Source organism: Cheilinus undulatus, linkage group 23 (genome assembly GCF_018320785.1).
Source record: "Cheilinus undulatus linkage group 23, ASM1832078v1, whole genome shotgun sequence".
NCBI lineage: Eukaryota > Metazoa > Chordata > Actinopteri > Labriformes > Labridae > Cheilinus > Cheilinus undulatus.
In genome coordinates this window covers 28,598,652-28,617,456 of record NC_054887.1, presented here as the reverse complement: position 1 = coordinate 28,617,456, position 18,805 = coordinate 28,598,652, and the positions used below count along the sequence as shown (strand labels likewise).

Sequence of the window (18,805 nt, the reverse complement as noted above, 5' to 3'; positions counted from 1 at the left end):
GATTTCTACCCTGAATTAATATTTTTAACTAACAGGACTTGCTCAAAATTATGTAGCACTTTTCAGCATTTATCTGAGCAGCTAAAGAAGAAAATTGTCCTAAAGCAGCTGAAGAGAGCGGTATGAGTGCATCCACAGGCGATTCGCAGGTAGAGTCTTTCTTCCTCAAGACGACAGTTGAAGGTACAACATTTTGGTTTAATGTGATGCACAATATTGATGTGCTATTATGTTCTTTTGCAAGAACTGATGTATTTTTTTACACCAGTTATATCCTAAAATGACATTATGTCATAGAGCCTGTGAGACTCTATAGCAGTATCGATAAGCTAAGCTCACTGATTTTTCGGTACTTCAAAAACACAGAGGTTTCGATCCCCATCCCTAGGTACAATGCTGGCTAAGTTTTCATCGGTTCTTCTGTTCCTGGGGTTTTGTCTTTCTTGCTGTGTTCTTTGTGTTAGGATGCTTTGTCTCAATGGTAATTCTGCTTATTGTCAAAGCACTTTGTTACCCTCTGTTTTTAAAAGTGCTATACAAATAAAGTTTTATTATCATTATCATTATCGTTACTATCATTATTATTATCAACATACTGTTATGTACAAACTATCGTATTGTATTTTAACTTGTTGCAGCCACTTTTCTGCTTCTGATTGATTACGGCGATGTTATGTACATGCATGCATGCATCTTCTCATTGTCTTAAATCTTTAGATACTGTGTACCATAGGGCGCTGAGGTTTATAATGAACCTTAAGTCCTTTACTCATCATTGTACTCTGTATGATCGAGTTGGTTGGCCTTCTTTGACCACATGTAGGCCAAACCACTGGCGTGTCCTTACTTATGAGGCCATACTGAGTCTGCTTCCATCATACTTGTGAAATCTCATTTATGTGAAAAGATGTGGAAGCTACAGTCTTTGCTTTGTGACTCAGTTACAAAGTTTGCTTTGCTCTGTTCCCAAAGTCCGTCTTGAGATGGGTAAAAGGAGTTTCAGGTACGCACTCCTGCAGCCTGGAATCTTCTTCAGGAGACCTTATGTCTTGAAGAGATGGTCTCTTTAAATCTTTTTAAAGGTAGATTGAAGGCTTTGGAGGATGATGTAGCAGGTAGATGTTTTGACTTATGACTTTCTGATATGTGACTCTGAATTTGGTTTTTATGGTGATTGTAATTGCTTGTTTTTTACGTCTATGTCTTTGACTGTGCTGCTGTCTGTCTTGGCCAGGACACTCTTGTAAATTAGATTCTTAATCTCAATGAGTTTTTTCCTGGTTAAGTAAATTTAAATAAAATAAATAAAACAAAAATTATCATGCTATATTGAATTCAATTGTATTGTTTTGTTCATATCGTATCACATGGTTTCATATCAAATCGTGTTGTACATATTAACTTGTACTGATAGTATTGTACTGTACTGTCTGGAAATATATAGCTTCATATTGTGTGGTTTTGAATTTTATCACATCAAATTGTGGCTTATTGTACCACATACAATATTGCATCACATCATATTGTACCGTATCATAAACCTGTGAATGCTTCACAAAAGCTTGCACACCTGGTTGCCTCCGCTCTTGGGATTGACAAAGACCAAGATTGGTTTCATAAGAGGGGAGGGGAGGGGCTTCAACATGAATGGACGCCATTTTGAATCCTAAAGAAAGACAAAAATAACAGTCAGAGACAAAAATAACTGAATAGAGGTGTGAAAATTAAAGAACGTGGTAACTACTGGAACACCTTACATCTACAGCAGTAGAAACATATTTATTTGTATTACACTGATATCATCAAATCAACAAATGAAATTCAAGAGTAACACATAAAATCTGTCTTTTCTTAATATAATGCACAGTGACAGATGACTACTCACTTTTCATCCTTTTACTAAATTAATGTTTGATTAGAGGATTTTTCATGGGCTATATTCACTGCTGTAGTGGTACTCTAACTTCTGAAGTCTCTGACTTCTGCCTCTTGTCAGTTGTTGTCGTGGTGTTACTTACATCCAGTCCCTTCTTGCTTGTCCTTCGTTTGAAAGATGTCCGCTTTTTTCTCCTCGCTGAGTTCTTAAGTGAGCTCTAGGGTACGCACGTACACATAAAAGCCACACAAAAACACACACATGAAGCATTCGGCGGTTAGTTCACTGTCACAACGTCCCTCGTGATGTTATTAAAAGTGCAGGAAAGCATGCGATGTGACGGTGATATGGGTTAGTGTGTGTTTTTGTGTGTGATGACATTAAAACAGACTCAGAGTTCAGATCAGACGTGTGTCAGCTCATATCAGATCACAGTTAAACACAGAAACAAACACAACGTTCCTGATACACATCTTCTAACTGAGGCTAAATTTAGACATTTTTCCTCTGACTATCAGAAAACCACAGATACTGAACGTCATCAACCAGTGCTCTGACTGGTGAAGTTAACCTGTGATTAGAGTGTCTGTGAGTAGAAATTTGTGTGTTTACCTGTGGTTTCCTGACTTTGATGATCCAGGATGGGGGTACTATGACTCCAGCGTGGGCCCCCAGTGAACACGGCTCCTCGATCTGGTGCAGCATGAAACACGTCACTTTATTGTGGAACTGCAAAAACAAAACAAAACATGTTATTATTGTTATATTTCAATATTTTGTATAAGTGGAAAGAAACTAGTAGTTAACGAGTACAGTATCAGTGATCATAAATTTTAAAACAGTTATAGCCACAGTTCAGCTGTATAAACATGGACCTCTGCGCCTGCACGTTCTGTATATTCTTCCTCTACATACTGTATATATTATTGAACCATCTACTCTGTGTTGTAATTATTTTATCATCCTTGCAGCCATTATCACTGAACGATTGTCTTTATTACTTTATTTAGTATTTGTGAGAGAGCTGTAAATCGGAGTGAAATTCCTTGCATGTGTGCAGAACCTTGACTAGTGAAGCTGATTTAGGTTCTAATATGAAGTACATTTATTTTGTCATATCCCACCACTGCCTAAAGACTTGTAATTATTTATTTTATGACTTTCATTGCATGAGAATCAGCCTTTTACTCGTGTGTCTGTGGAATAATAATAAATCCATATGAGGCAGGGCTGTGCAGTACGTCGCACATGCAACAAGAAAATTGCAAAAAAAAAAAAAATTACAGCATTGCACTGGTGCACAGAGACACAGAGCTTCTTCTTATGAGAGAGAAAAGTGGAGTACGTGCAGTTGTGGCTTCAGACTTGACTCGCCCCTCAAAGATTTCTAGTGCTGCTTCCTCGCATCTGGAGTACAAGCAGCCACACTCCACAGATGACATGACGGCAAACAAGTCATCTGCTGCAGTTGACGGAGGAGGCTCTAAGCATGCCAGTACAGGCAGTCAGCTCCCTGTTTTTCTTCTGCTTTGCCTCTCCCTCTATCTCCACCCTGCTCAGTCATTTACAATTTAAGCACAGCCTTTCACAGGTTAAAGACAGTGAAGTTTGACCAACTTGACTCAGACCTGCAGCTGCCCTTGAAAAGACGGGGTTGATTTGGACTTGCAATGAGAGACTAAAGGCCTTTGCACTTTGGGTCGGCCAGTTTTTTTGCACTTTAAAAAGAGAATTGAGCTCATGCTGTTAAATCATGTTTGCACACTGACGCTGAAACTTTCATCCCTCATTGTTGTTTTTGGAAAAAGTTTGATTTTATGTGAATTTTTGCATCTGTCCAAGTCAATCCTTTATCATTCATTCATTCATTTAATATATGATTGATAACTGAACAACAAATAAACGGTCCATTTTCTTGTTTTTGTTTCTGAAACTAAATCAGATAAACAAATTACAATTTGTTCTTTTGATTTAGGGTATTTAGACTGGGATGAAAGAATAATGGAACGTGACTAAACAGCAACAAGCAGTCAGTTTGACTGCATTATTCATTTGCGTAACTCTGTGCAGGTGTTGTGCTCAGAAAAGCATCCCGAGAATCATGTGCCCATCACTGAGGAGCAGTGTAACTCGGTGTAGGCGTTTGTTCCAAAATTATTACAGTAAGCGTGAGCTCCTCAGCGATGGGCATGTGATTCTCGGGATGCTTTTCTGAACACAACACCTGCACCAGGTAACAAAAATGATTACTGAAATGAAATTGACTGCTTATGGACGTTTTTGTATTACATTCTTTGATCCCAACATAAATAGCAAAAGTCCAAAAGACGAGTCGTTTCAAGTTTGTTTAATTTTGTTTCAGAAATGAAAACAAGAAAATCAACTGTTTTTTTTCATATTTAATTTGTTTTTTTGAAAAGATGAATGAAAAATGAGCTGTTTTTTACTTGTTTGTTTTTCAGTTATCAATAAAAAATTAACTGAACAAATGATACATGGATTCAAGTCATTTAGATGGGTGATCAATGAAGATCAGTGCCTGCTGCTCCCTTCTTGCTTGCTCGCCCCCTTCCCTCACTCTCCCTATCTCTCTTTCTTGCGCTCAACCCTCACTGTAAACACTGTGCCCATGTATCATGTCAGGATGGATGGATCCAGCAGGACTTTAAAGGAGTAACAGAGCCACAGGCTCGCATTACGAAACAATTACCACATTTTACAAATTTTCACAGTGAAGGCAAATAAAAACCAAACAGACTCAGTGTGCAAGGTTTGGGCGTTGGTGTTTTTTGGGATTACAGAAAAAAAAACGCATCTATCGTCTCCTCATCAGCCTCAGCATGAGTTTTATCCACCAACAAGCTCCACTTGTTATAAACTCTGCAGTGCATGCCTGTCGAGCTAAGGTTACAGCCTGAGCTGTGCATCCTACTATCTCATTTTATCTCGTTGCTCTTATTATCCAATCAAGCACGAGAATTTTTTGAAGAGTTCTGCCCTTCCCAGACAGTTTATATGGGAGGTTTTCCAGATGAATGTGAAATAAAGCATCTTTTATTTTAGTTTGCCCGCTGAAAACAGCAAGGACATATGGGGAGGGAGCACAGGAGAAGACATGCACAAAATAGTGCCGGGACTGTGGATTGAGGACTTATAGCCTCAGATTTTGTAATTTTCTCTGGGTTTGGTTCTAAACTTCTCAACATTGATTGTGTTATCGTTCTAAGTTCCTGCCTTGTTTTCTTTCTGTCAAACCACTCTGTAAAAGTTCCTCAAGGTGCTCTATAAATCCAGTTATTCCTAAATTACTTACAGCCTGTTTACACCAGGAACAGCTGATGGCAATGATTTCTTTACTGTGGAAGAACTTCTGTTGAAAGCTCTGCAGAGACACAGAAACACTGCAGTAAGTCTACATGAACATGAATCACCACGTATGTTTCTGATGTAGGTGTGCGAGTATTAACCTTTCCACACTGTCTGCATTTCCCCTCCTGTCTTCGTCGGTGAACCCAGTGATGCCTCAGAATGTTCTGCTGTGAGACGGAAAAATTCAACACATTCAAAATAAACAGGATATGTTCAGAAATCCCATATGTAGGCAGTCACACAAACACACTCACGTCTCTGAGGCAGCGGGATCCTCCCTCTCTGTAGGTCGGCTTACATCTGAAGTTGATCTGGAGACAGAAACAACAACAACAACAACAACAAAGAATGAGAGACAGCATTATTTACAAGATCACATCAATTTTTGCAAAGAAAGCAGCCTGCATTATTTCAGGACTGGTTGTGTGAGTTACTGTGCATCTGTGTCGAACCTTTTCTAGTTGCTCCATGCAGCCCGTGTGAACGACGATCTTGCAGGCAGCGCATTTCCTCCTGGGGGCCGATTTCTTAAAGGAGAAAACAGACAGCAGAGAGTGGTGAGATACACAACAAACAATAGCAGAGAAACAACACACACTGATATGAATACTTCGCTGCACAAACAAAAATACACAGAGACAAGCAGGGAAATGAGCTGAAAGTCTTCCATCATCTCACTGAGCTTTAGCGCTTTATTAGCATAGCACTGCAACTGACACTATGGGCTTTAAACCAGACACTTTGACATTCACAGCTTCACCTTTATACTGCTGTCATGACCCAAAATGAGATTAAAGAAACCATCTTGCAATTAAACTATCTGCTGTTTTTCATGCTCCCCTTCAAAAAGAAAAGGACTGACCTGCAGAAACATTAAACTGTATTGCAGTTTTCAGAAAGAAAAGTCTTTTAAATTGGTAAAGATGATCAAAATAAATGTGTAACATATGCTTGTATTTCCTACATGTGTTTAATGTGAGAATTATGCCTCTATAATCGAATTTTAGGGATTTTCATCAACATCGGGCTGGATAGGTTTGGACCCCACCCCCACATTTTGTATTTACTTGGGTTGTCTTTGTGAAATCTAAAAAACAGTTCGATGATCTGAAATATTTAAGTGTGATAAATATGCAAAAACATCAGGAATCAGAGAGGGGGCAAATACTTTTTCACAGCACTGTATTGAATGACTATATCATTACCCTTGAGAATAAATAATGTGGTTGTTTTAAGCTGTAGGCATACAAATATCTCTGGAATTTCACTTCTCCCTCTGTCTCCTAACGCCTCCCTCACAGCATACGGCATAATCCCCCACCTATCCAGAAAGCTCTCCTCCCTCCATACGCGTTTTTGTATCAAAGCATGAGAGCAGAAAAATTAAAGAAACAACCAGAGTAAGTTAGCGAGAGACAGTAGTTTGGATGGAGATGGATGATTTGGTTCCAAAGAAAAAACAGCACTGGATCTGGAATCTGGCAGTGGCTAAAGGGATATTGTGGGATATTTGAAGTTGGGTTGTATGAGTTACTAGGCAATAGTAGTGGCATTAGCCTTCAGTGAGTTCTGTGATAGCCCTTTAAGATTTAAAAGGAAGACATTGAATTAAACACTGTAATCTGTAAAAAAAAAAAAAAAAAAAAAAAGTAAAATTATGCTGAGATTACAACGGCAGTGACACAACACATCACCTGAGACATGGCCCCAGCAAGGGTTGTTGAAAAGCCTGGATTTAGAAACCTCATAGACACTTCTCTCAAAGTATGATTTGCCTGGGTGCAGTTTTTTGCCATGTGAGATGTATAAAATGATTACAATGTGACCTTTGAGCATAAATAACATTGACGCTTGAAGCCATCAGTATTCAAATCTTTGTGGATTTTTGCTTCTCCTACAGTCTCCTCACACCTCCCTCACAGCAGACGGCATACTCCCCCACCTATCCAGAAAACTCTACAAGCAAGAGACGATGGTTTGAGATGGCGACAGAAGTTCATGGCCCCAGTAAGTGTTGTCGAAAAGCCAGGAGACCTAACCACAAAGTCATCTGCGTCCCGTAGTAAACATAACAGAGAAAACGTTTCATAACTTTTCATACACAATGACAGACAGTATAGAGAAGTAGATTGTAATCATCATACTTGTGTCATTTTATGCATCAACGGGCTGAATTAAAAATTTACAGTAATTTAGAAGAGATTTAAAAATATTGCAATATACATCAGGTATCACGATATAGCCTAAAATCATTGCATTATCTTATGCATCTGGACTGTACAGGTTCTGTAGACACAGCAAGTACTAGCACGCATTAAGGCATGGTTATCGCTGAAAATTTTGATGATAACTAAATTTGAACAGTATGATAACCATGGGGACATTTTATTATGGTTATCAATAAAACCAGTAACCATTTTATCCCAATACTCAGGAAATGTGAATGGAACCATGTCTGAGTATTGGGTACTTGTCAGCGAGTAGAGCGGTAAAGTCAACTCTAAAGTCTCCTGTCTCTTCAAAAACTATTGTATCAGTGCAGCACAGACATGGTGTTGTTGGCATCTTAAGATAATAAAAACATCCATGTTAGCCTGTAGGAAGGACTCCATTGTCTGCACAGAGCATAAATGTTGACCCAAGTGGCTGCCACGGTTGCCTCCTCTTCTTTCTACTTCTTGGTGGTTTTATAAACCATACGTGCACACTGCCTACTATCAGACAGAATACATATGAAAATGTGCTCAGGCACAGAACAATGTTACTGCTGTGGAAACAGACCAGCAGGGACTAATGAGGGAGGAGCAATCAGGTCAGAGCATTGTGGTCTAAAACCTCTGTATTATGTTTAACCCCCAAATTCCACATACTTCCCTTGTGCTCCAGGTGCACCGAGTTAAGATAGGGAAAGTACTATGAGTTTAAGTGAGAATAGGATGTTATTGGGAATCTATTTTGCCTTTCTGAGGTTGATTTTGATCTTATTCATGTTTTTATTTCACTTCCTTCACGTGAGGAAGTTAAAAGGTTTATGTTTCCCAGAAAGGATGTGTGGTGTCATGTAAAATTCAGTGGTTTTCCAACTCAAAAGTTTCCTTGTCAATGGCACCGTGGTAGCTCTGTGTTGTTTTTCGAAGTTGATCGGACGCTTTGTACATTGTTTTTGATTGTTTGGATCAGTCCTCTCTATGTGGATCCACATGGTTTTGCTGCAGCTGGCACATCTCAAGTGGATTGGAGCAGAGTGGTACTCCTGGGACATGCTGGAGGTGGATCAGAGCACACCAAGTGGAATTGTAAGGACTGACAAGAAAGAGAATGATATGCTTCACAAGTGAATCCCTGCATGGGCAGAGTATGTAGAATTTGCTACTGAGGTTTTGCTGATTAAGTTGTAACCATCCAAATCTCTCCAGGCACAGGTAGAAATGTGCTTCTTTATGTCAGCTGTTACTCGTCAAAGTAATCTGAGATTCCAGCAGAGGTTGTTCTGTCCTGGTAAGCAGTGCACAGCTCTGAAAGAATAATATTTATCTAATTAAATGCATGACAGAGATGACAGTGGAGGTACTTTTGCTGCAGCTCCAGCAGTCTCACCATGTTCTTACACACTCACTGTAATTACATACCATTGGTAGAAATGTGCAGAAGTGTCATTATATTATTGTCTGTGTGAAAGGTCATTACTTAGCTGCTGTTTCTGAGATGTATGTGGACAAATGGAGTCTCTACAATACCTGTAATTTAAACTCCTTCTACACAGCTCTGCCTCACTGAGCTCACTTTCTGTTGTCGGGGTTATTTCCTTCTCTCAGGTCATATGAAGAAGAGAGAAAGTGGCATCCCATTTGTTTTAAGATGAGGGCCAGAGGTGCTCAAGCTACAAAATCAGTCAGGTTTCCAGAAACGATCATCTCAGTTCAGTCAGGACCACTTTGTTAAGAAACCCAAATATTTTTGCTCACAAATATTTTCTTTATCTGTATTTCATTTGCACTTATTGCCCTTATTTCTATTTGGCGTTGTGGCTGTTCGTGGCGATGTGGCTGGGATCCCCCTGCCCTTCCACAAGTCTATTTAGAGAGATGGAATACCACAGGTTCCTGCCTTTCCTGTGCCTACAAGGAAAGCCTGAGGCAGGGAGAGAAGCAGCAAAATACCCCAGAGCAGAGCAGGCATTAATGACAACAGAATGACACTGATTAAGTCAGAAGCAGAATAAAGGAGGAGCTGGGTGGAGGAGGGTTGGAAAAACTGCTTCCAGAGGGAGCAGCAAAGCATATCCAGACAAGAGCAGTTGAAATATGGCAGCATGAGTGCAATTAGCCAGTGTGGAGAATGATTTTAAGCAAACACCAGATACTTGTGCCTTAAAGGATGGGTATTCCGTGCAGAGATCCCTAACCCCAGTTCATCCCTTGATATTGGCAACCATAAGTCAAATGTGCAGACACATGGGCAGCCGACACTTCACTGGAGTTGTGGGAACCCTCCTTTGCTGGTGACTGTGGCTTAGTAGGTAGTTTGTAGCTTAGTAGTTGGAAGAAGGTTGTGGGTTTAATCCCCAGTTCCTGCAGTCACATGTTGTTCCCACTGCTGCGTCAGTGGTGTTTAAATGTGTATGGAAGGAAATGAATGAGACTGGCTAATACTGATGGCAACCTCTGCCATCTGTGTATGAATATGGGTGTGAACGGGTAGGTGTGACCTGTGGTGTTTAAGTACTTTGAGCAGTCGGATGACTACCACTACCTTACCACATGGCTATCATCATGCCACCTTCAACATGCAAGCTCCAGGTAATGACAATGCTGATTCTGCCTACCCTAGTAAGATTTGTCAACAAGACAAGACAAGATTTGTCGCACTGACACACGAAACTGCAGAAAACAGGAGAAACTAGAAAGGCAGAGAAAAGTGTTTGCAGTCAATCCTTCAGGCTACTAGGGATATTTTTAATACTTTTTAGACAACCCTCTTCCTATTTCTGCATCCGCCATGCAGCTCAGTTGATGAAATGGGCCCCTGCTGCGTGGGTACATGGGTTTTTTTGAAGAGACAGAAGATGCTTAGAATTGACTCTACTCGCTGATGAGGCCCAGTACTTTGGCACTGTTGTGCTCTTATCTTCTGTAGGCTGTGCCCAAGTCCAGACCACCACAGCAAGCAGACTTGGGCATAGTGCCTGAGTATGGTACACTAAAATGCTGATCAGATGAAACAGAATTTTGGCTCAGTGGTACTCAGATTCAGGCTCAGGTTTCCAATGTGAATCCACTCTCAGTATGCTTGTTGGTTTAGATATTTTATGCACTTTACTCTTTTTTGACATACCAGCAAAACAAAGCCAACTTAAAAATATATTTAGGACAGTCTGCATGTATTAGAAGTCCTCCAGACATGTTTGAAGCTTTGTTTATTTTACCAGATCTTCACAGAAGACATTTCTCTCTCTGTCTATCACTCCAAACAGCTTGGAGGTCAGCGTGTTCGATACTTACCGCGGTCTTTAGCAGGCAGGTGTCCTCTCCGAGATAACAGAGCTCTCCTGAACAACTCGTCTCCATCCACAGGTGATCCCCGTTCACGGCGTTCTCCTGCAGAGACACAATAATGATCCAGTGACCCTTAGTATCCTCACACATCTCTAATTCAAGTCTCATTTCACTCACATTGAGCTGCAACCAGATGCACATGAACAGTCGGTGAGAGCGGTCAATGAGCGTGTCAAGCAGATAATTGTTTCTGCTGAGTAGGTTGATAATTTCACAGCGTATGGATGCTAATAAGGTGCTAATCAAAACACTACGATTCAAGTGCTAACTCACAGCTACATGCACACATGTAAATGTGCTTGATTACATTCATACATATGTGTTAGAGGAATGGTGTCACTGAGTTCACACCAGATTTTTCTCCTGCTCTTTCCGACATTATGGTAAGTCTTTCTCTTAACATGCTACTGTTTATCAAGCTATGTGTAGTAAATCATAAAAAAATTTAGCATCATTATAATTCTGGCCAATAAATCAACTGGGTTTACTTAAAATGCCAAAGATGAAACTCTCCCGCACAAAAAGACACCAAGTGCTGAACGTGTCTATAAGTCTGAAAGCTATCTTGATATCAAAACTTTTTACTACTGCATGAAAAAGCCATTTCCCCCTTATTGAATTATGAATGAACTGTGATTAACAATATTTTCCGGAAAGTAATTCAATAACAGATGAATACCATGGACATCGATCAGTCTGGAAAGGTTTACAAAGCCATGTCGACTGCTTTGGGACTCCAGCAAACCATGGTCAGAGCCATTACCCACAAATGGTGAAAACTTCACACAGTGGTGAACCTTCTCAGGAGTGGCCATCCCACCAAAAGGACTCCAAGAGTGCATAGATGACTCATCCAGGAGGTCACAAATGAACCCAGAACATCTATTTACATTTTACATGTTGTCCTAACTTTTTTGGAATTGGGGCAGAAGGTTTCATTTCAAGTTTCCATCTTAGTTATGATTTCTAAAATATTATATATCACTTTAATGCTTTTGTTTTAATATATAAATGTAAACTGTTTCTCTTTCTTTGTGTTGAATGTCCCTTACTTGAAATTTCACCTACATGAAAACAGAAAATGGCAAATACAGAGTTAGTGGAGCTAAAGGAAGGGAAAGCCTGTGCTTTCTAACTTGGTTCCATCACTACCCTGTTCTGTGTTTTGGTTGTTGTCATAATCTACTGAAATGTTGTTAATTAGAGGCTAAAACACAGCAGGACGGTGATAAAAAAAAGAGTCTTATCTTCTTCTAATCCCTCTGTCTGCCTCTCTTCTCTCTGTGGGAAATCATGGCAAACATTTCTTCTCCCACAGCAGTCAGTCAGTGGCAGTAAATCCCTCTGATTGTCCATTTGTAAACATTTCCATTTCCTCATCCGTCCTGGTGATCCGACTTACAGGAACACACAAAAATATAAAATTACAATGCACTATGCCGTGCTGTCTGTTTGATAAAACCTCAGCAGGCCCAGATTGAGGATATAATCACACGGTCTGACTCATGTGGGTGCAAAAGGAGGTCATTCATTGCAGTAAATCAAGCCTAAGTGAATATTAATGAGTGATTATGTACAGTGATTATATATCAGTGTATGTGTGTGTGACACAGAGAGCTAAAGGCCAGCGGTGACGTGGTGGAAGTGTCCCTGCAGGCTGAGCCAGAGGGGATTCTCAGATGTGGGCCGGCAGCAGTTTGTCGACATCTTAGGATCAATAATACAGCTCATTTTTATTTACTATTCATTAGGAGAGAATGATTCACTCTGCCCTAATTAAAAAGTCAAACACACTGTTATAGAAGTGATAAGAGGAGAAAGAATCATCAGCTAATACTCTCCTTATGCATTGTTATTTAGCTTGATTGCATAAGGAAGTGTTTTTTAGTCCTTTTCATGTTCTTGTCAGTGATACTGAAGTTTTCTAGCTGCTGTTTTTGTGCACAGAGGAGGCCTTTGTTTGCTCTGCTTTAAGCTTGTAGGCTCCAAATTGAAAATGTAGCTACAGTGATGAATCTGAGGAAAATCCTCCGCTTGTCACAGCTGATCTTTTCTCATTGCATCAGATAAAAACAGAGAAACGCCTTACTTCTGTTTGACCCATTGTGAGGTAGGTAAAAGATTATTACGATCTCTATGCAAATCATGTGCAATATGGGTGCATGCCATGTATGTTGTAAGTGTTTTTTCACTGGTATGGGCTGCATGTGCATGTGGATTTTCACTGCCCAGCCCTACTTCAGAGTCTGCTTCTTGGTTAGATGTATGCATCTATGCCTTGGTGCAGCTCAGTTTGTCTCACCTCTTACCAAGGATCTGAAGCCGCCCTGGTGGCTGAACCACTCTCTGGTGGATGGCGTGCCAATTAGTCGTGCATTAAGCTGCACTCAAGCTTTAACGTCCTCATCAAAATGGCTGCCAATGGTTGTATTGCTCCAATATGGTAACAATGCAGAAGAGTGGGTCTGACTCTATTTATTCAAATATTTTGCAAACAGCCTTAAATAAAGTAGTTTTTGTCTTCTTTTAACCACTATCAGAGGCTTCCTCTATGCGTAAAAATACATTTCGGGGCTCTTACTGAAGCGATCATGTCAGCAGCTGACTTCTCTTGTCAGCTGTTCATGGAGAGAGAAGTGTGATGAAGTTTTTAAACTAACAGCTGCGCATTTAAAGCTGCAGGGAAATCATAGTCAGCTGCACATGTGGCGAGTGTTTGTTTCCATACGCGGCTTTGCTTTATGTTTAAAGTACTATTCTACAGGGTCAAAACGTCCTGCTGCAGTCTTTTTGGCTTCATTCTCAGCTGAACCTGCGCAACCTGAAGGTGTAAAGAGGCAACTGGAGAATCTCTGAAGTGTCCCAGTGTTTTTCAGACAACTGTAACCACATCATAGAATGCCACGTGCTGCAAAATCAGCTGATCTGGACAGTCAGCTGGAGGGTGAGCAGCACAACCTTGTCAGACAGCGGTCTATCATTGCTTTGTCATTGTTTGCATTTTTCCCTACTATAGAATGCACTTCAGATTTGTCTGTATCATGATTGGCCCACATCAGCTACAGTCATCAATGCATGTCGCATTTTCTTCAGAATGGCTGTCCACATGAACTAAGCTAGCCAGTTACCTGAATATTCATGCCTATAAAATATTTGATTTGGTGCAAAAATGGCATTCAAAAATGGAGAAAAGGGCAAAGGCAAAAGGCACAAGACTGTGTGTACCATTACTACCTAATACTACAGTGGCATGTACTGTCCCCATATACTACCTACAATTAGCATTTAGCTGCGGTCTGGGACTAAAGCAAAAGCATGCTCAAGATATGCAAAAGTTTACTTAGATGGACAGCAGTAAATTACAGTATCATCTGCATAAAGATGAAAAGAAGAATTTGATATATTTTGTCCAAGGCAATTGATAAAGACAGGATATAACAGTGGTCTCAAAACTGAACCTTGAGGTACCCACTCCCATGGAGCAATGCAACAGGTGTTCTACAGTAAGGACAACTGATTTACACGATTCATTCCTTACGTTTTCATTTATGGATATTAGTTAACAGTATTTTTAACAGACCAAAAAATATATATTTTTGGCCTGTTCAACAGGCTTAACATTTAAAATGGTCTAGATAAACGGGGATAAGTCTCAGAACATTAGCTCAGTTTAATTATATAACAATTATTTTATATTGCTGTGGGAAAACAATTTCTATGCCTTTCATTCTCAGTCCTGGTGCAGGCTTTCCTTGCTCTACCTATATTTTTGGTCTCTCTCTGGCTCTCCTTTCCAATCAAACCCCAAAAATAATCTTTTTTTTTCCAAATGTTCACATTTTGCCCAACTTCTTCTGGAAATACCACTAGTTTGAAGCAATTTTTAATGCAAAGCTAAATATTTTTAATTACGTGTCCAATTGGAAGGTTCCTTTTACAATTACCAACAATGGTTCTCTGAGAATCTCCATCATGTTAAAGCAGAAAAGGTATTTAAACTGAAATATCACAATATGATTTAAAGGACACATGGGAGTTTTTCTAATATGTTGCTTTTTGTCCACCCTCTAGTCTATGGGACAAATATTAAAGGGTTTGGTTGAGTGTCAGAGGTGAAACTGGATTAAGAAGAAGAGGACTGGTAAAGTCAAAAAACAGCCTGACGTTTTATTTAACTCAGTCAGAAGATTTTACTCAAGTTTTATAACCTTCCTATTGATTTGACCTTTTCTGCTGCCTTGTGAATAATGCATTTTTTTTAACATCACAAGATTGAGTATCTCTGGAGATACGAGGCCGTGGGTTCAGCTGACATTCACATGGATTTTTGCGTGGGTTAATGAGGTGAACTGGCTTACAAACACTCTGTTTTTGTTGAAATTTCCTGCTGCTCATGATGACTTCTTTCTACTTTGCAGAGATGATTCATGATATTTATATGAGCACTTTCTATATCTACATGGCATTTCATTCACCGTGAGACCTTTTAGAGCAGAAAGCATTTTAAGATGTTTGTTTGGCTTTGTGGGGCGTTATGAAAGAGAAATCCATTAAGTTCTCCTAAATAAAACCACTAAAGTCACATCTTGACACTTCAAACTTTCCTTTTCGTGTTTGGTTATGAAGACATTTTCATAAAGCCTTAAAATAAAAAGCTTCTTTTCGTTTCCACATGAACATACGGCGGCTGAAACCAGTCTGCTAACAAATCTGTTGGCATGAGAAAATCCAAATGTCATTGAGTGACTCAGCCAGACAGGATGAGGACAATGCAGCCTGGGATATCTGCCTGTCCTGGACACTGAATGCTGACAGATTTCAGAGTCAAGTTTGTGCATGTGTGGAGAAGTTTTTGCATGTCTGACCGTCCAGTCCACGCAGGTTCGTGGATCCTTGGTGGGCCCGTTGGACGCAGGAGGCAATGCCGGTTGAGGTGGACCAAGGTGCTGCAGGCCTGACCGGGAGATCGCTTTCCTAAAAATCAACACAGAAAAAAAAAACAAGCATTAACAATCAGAGCCGTAACTGTCTGTTAAGAGAGATCAGTGATGCAAAAATCAACACTGTCAGCCTTCTGTGTGACACGGCTCTCTCACCACAGAGCAGAGAAAACACATAGAGAAGCAGATCGGGGTATAATTCAGCATGAAAATTAATTATTCATGTTGTGAGAGCACATTTCGGCGGGTTCAGCTGCAGATATTCGGTGGGAACAGCTTGGATGAGAGACTGCCAGCAGCACTTTGGGGTGACAAGAGAGAGACAGAGACGGATCTGTTCTGTCAGAGGATGACTCAGCATTCATCTCTGTCTCTCTGTTTTAGTCTCTAAATCTCGCTCTGTAATACTTCCTCTTCCCATTTAAAGCCCTCTATGTTAAAATACATATCTATGTTTAGATTTTCACTTCCTTCAAACCAGTGAAAGTGTCAACCCCACTGTACTCACATCTCCACCTCTCCATGGATGTAGCTGCAATTACAAAAACTTCAGATTTCAGTGAAGAAGATTAACGCTGGTGTCGAGCCAGAACCTTGTATCTCCATTTTCATCATTTTAATTTTTTTCATAAATCAGAGCTAATGGTTGTTGTTTACATCTGTAAACTAATATAAAGTGACAAAAACATGCTGACTATGACAGTTCAGTGTTAAATTGGCTGAAAAATACAGCATTCTTTAAAAAGTATTGATTTTGGAAGTATGAGGTTTTGGCCCAATGTCAGCGATAAGGTAAAAATGTTCCCAACACAAATGTTCATCTATATCCAGATGACACTGTTATTTATTAATCTGCTCCTACACAGCATCAGGCTCTCTCTCACTTACAAGAAGCTTCTGATATTGTACAGGAAACTCTTTGTGAATTAAAGTTGGTTCTGAATTCTGACATAACCAAACTCATGATGTTGTCAAACTCAAAGAGAACAACACCAAACCTGCCTTCTGTTACCACATCTATGATTGAGTCTGTCATCTTATAAATATCTTGGATTCCTGATCGATGATTCTTTGACTTTTAAGCTTCCAAGTGACCAACTTGTCAAGAAGTTAAACTTTTGGCAGAGATTTTATTTCAGGAATAAATCCTGTTTTTTCATTTACTGCAAAGAAAAGGTTTTTTGCTGCCACTTTTATGCCTTTGATTGATTACGGTGTTGTTCTGTACATGCATAACCTTGCAAGGCAGATGGATTCGCCCGCAAGTGTTTCTCACTGGTGAATTCATCTTGCACATCTCCCATCTGAACAGTTTGGGCCCAGTTAGAAAGTGACAGGACCAATCAGCGATGAGGGGCAGTACTTTAGGCGCGACAGAGTTGTGACATAAACAAGCAGTGACAAGAGGCCGGTGCAGTTATGGTGGAAGACATTAGCCTGGATGCAGCTAGCGCCAGTTTTATCAGAACTTGATGACATTTTGGTTGATTGCTAAAAACGATTTAATTAATTTATCAAATTAGCTGGCACGGGATTTATGAGTTAAATAAATGAATTACCAATCATTTTTATAAACACAGGCTTGAAATCCTGGTCTATAATGCTCTTTTAAACAGTAACAAACCTCCCACCACTAGAGGCCACTGTAGCTTCAGTTTATAGCCGCTGCCTTCTTGTCTGGCACTTCACTGATGTAAACATGAGAAGCTCAGCAGTTAGCATGTCGTAGGAACAGCGCGGTAAATCAGTTTTTTAAAGTAGTCAATGGAAATAAAATGGTATGTAGGCTGTTGAGGGTTGAACCCACCTACAACTTCCACCAGAGGTGAAAAGAGGTCACATATCAAAGCATGATATTAATCTGCAAAGAGGAATGAAGGCTGGCGGTGCTAGCTTGTAATGTTAGCCTTGCTGTAGAGAGTATATCAGGCTAGGTTACATCACATAAGCCACGCCTTTTCAGAAAAAATTTTCAAAGCAGCTGTCCATTTAAGCTAATTAAAAGCCATGCAATGCAGATTTTTATCATTTTGGGTCAAATAAATTAACATCAGCATTGATGTGTTTTATCATGGTTCAGTCGGATACTTCAGTGTACAGCTGAAAGAAATGTTAAAGTGTTCACTACCTCTTTAAATAAATCTGTGTTTGTTCTTTGGGCTTTATTGTGCACAGTCAAGAAAAATCATAAAATAATAATATAATAAATATGTGCACAACGCGCTATACTTTTTATTTTGTTCTTAATTCTGGAAACTGGCTAAAAGACAATAAAGACTCATATTAAACTGGTAATGCAGGACTGTGTGTATGTGTTAGTGTGTGTGTCAGTCTATCTGTCAGTGGAAAAGGCTGCACGCAGCATCCGACCCCCCTGTTGAAAGTTTCAGTGGCCGTCTGTCTAAAATTGTCAACAGGACAAAGAGGAGTCCACTTACGCTCACACATACTGTAACTTGATGACACACCCTGACAAACACAGAGTGTATGCATGCACCCGTCCACATGGCTTCTGGGCTAAAAATAGTTTTTGCGTGGGCGACAACAACAGAACAAATGCAAGGACGTATGGTGACTGGACATATGCTACAAAGGGCAGGGGACAAAACATACAGCACACATAAAGCACCATAATGACACTTTAGTTCATTTATGTTTGAATGGAAACAACATGAAAGTTTGTTTTATATCTCATCACTCTGGTCATTGTTTTCTTTGTTGTCATTTCTTACTTAAGTGCTGATTCGAGGACATGGCACCCTCTAAGAAGCGAGCACATTAAGGGAAGTAACCGGAGCAGAGGGACAGCTTTATTTTAAAAACAGCTCATTTGGAAGTGAAACCAAAAGGCAGAAAGTCAAAGTGTGACATTTCCTGGGTGCCAAATGTTAATGTCAAACGGAGGGTTGTTAGTGGTTTAGTGATTTTGGAATTGCTGTTAATTGTGTTTCCCTCTTTACAAAAATGGCATATATTTTTCTCCTGCACTCTACCCTGGCCTTTGTAAAATTTCTGTGTTAATTTAAGGTGAGCTAATGTAAGAAGGCAGGTATCAAACAGTGCAT

At 39.9% G+C, this 18,805-nt stretch overlaps 1 protein-coding gene across 4 annotated transcripts in view; it reads right to left on the bottom strand.

Moving 5' to 3' along the window:
- Positions 1–18,805, bottom strand: part of dgki (diacylglycerol kinase, iota) — a 133,311-nt gene that overhangs the window by 40,640 nt on the left and 73,866 nt on the right. For 2 of the 4 annotated variants that reach the window (XM_041781243.1, XM_041781245.1), the window contains exons 2-10: positions 15,666–15,774; positions 10,747–10,842; positions 5,698–5,772; positions 5,500–5,556; positions 5,344–5,412; positions 5,190–5,258; positions 2,489–2,605; positions 2,019–2,093; positions 1,571–1,666 (exon numbers count right to left, since the gene is read on the bottom strand). In XM_041781243.1, the coding sequence (XP_041637177.1) occupies positions 1,571–1,666; positions 2,019–2,093; positions 2,489–2,605; positions 5,190–5,258; positions 5,344–5,412; positions 5,500–5,556; positions 5,698–5,772; positions 10,747–10,842; positions 15,666–15,774 (763 nt within the window). The remainder of the gene's footprint in view (positions 1–1,570; positions 1,667–2,018; positions 2,094–2,488; positions 2,606–5,189; positions 5,259–5,343; positions 5,413–5,499; positions 5,557–5,697; positions 5,773–10,746; positions 10,843–15,665; positions 15,775–18,805) is intronic. The other 2 variants (XM_041781244.1, XM_041781246.1) reach the window with 1 other exon arrangement.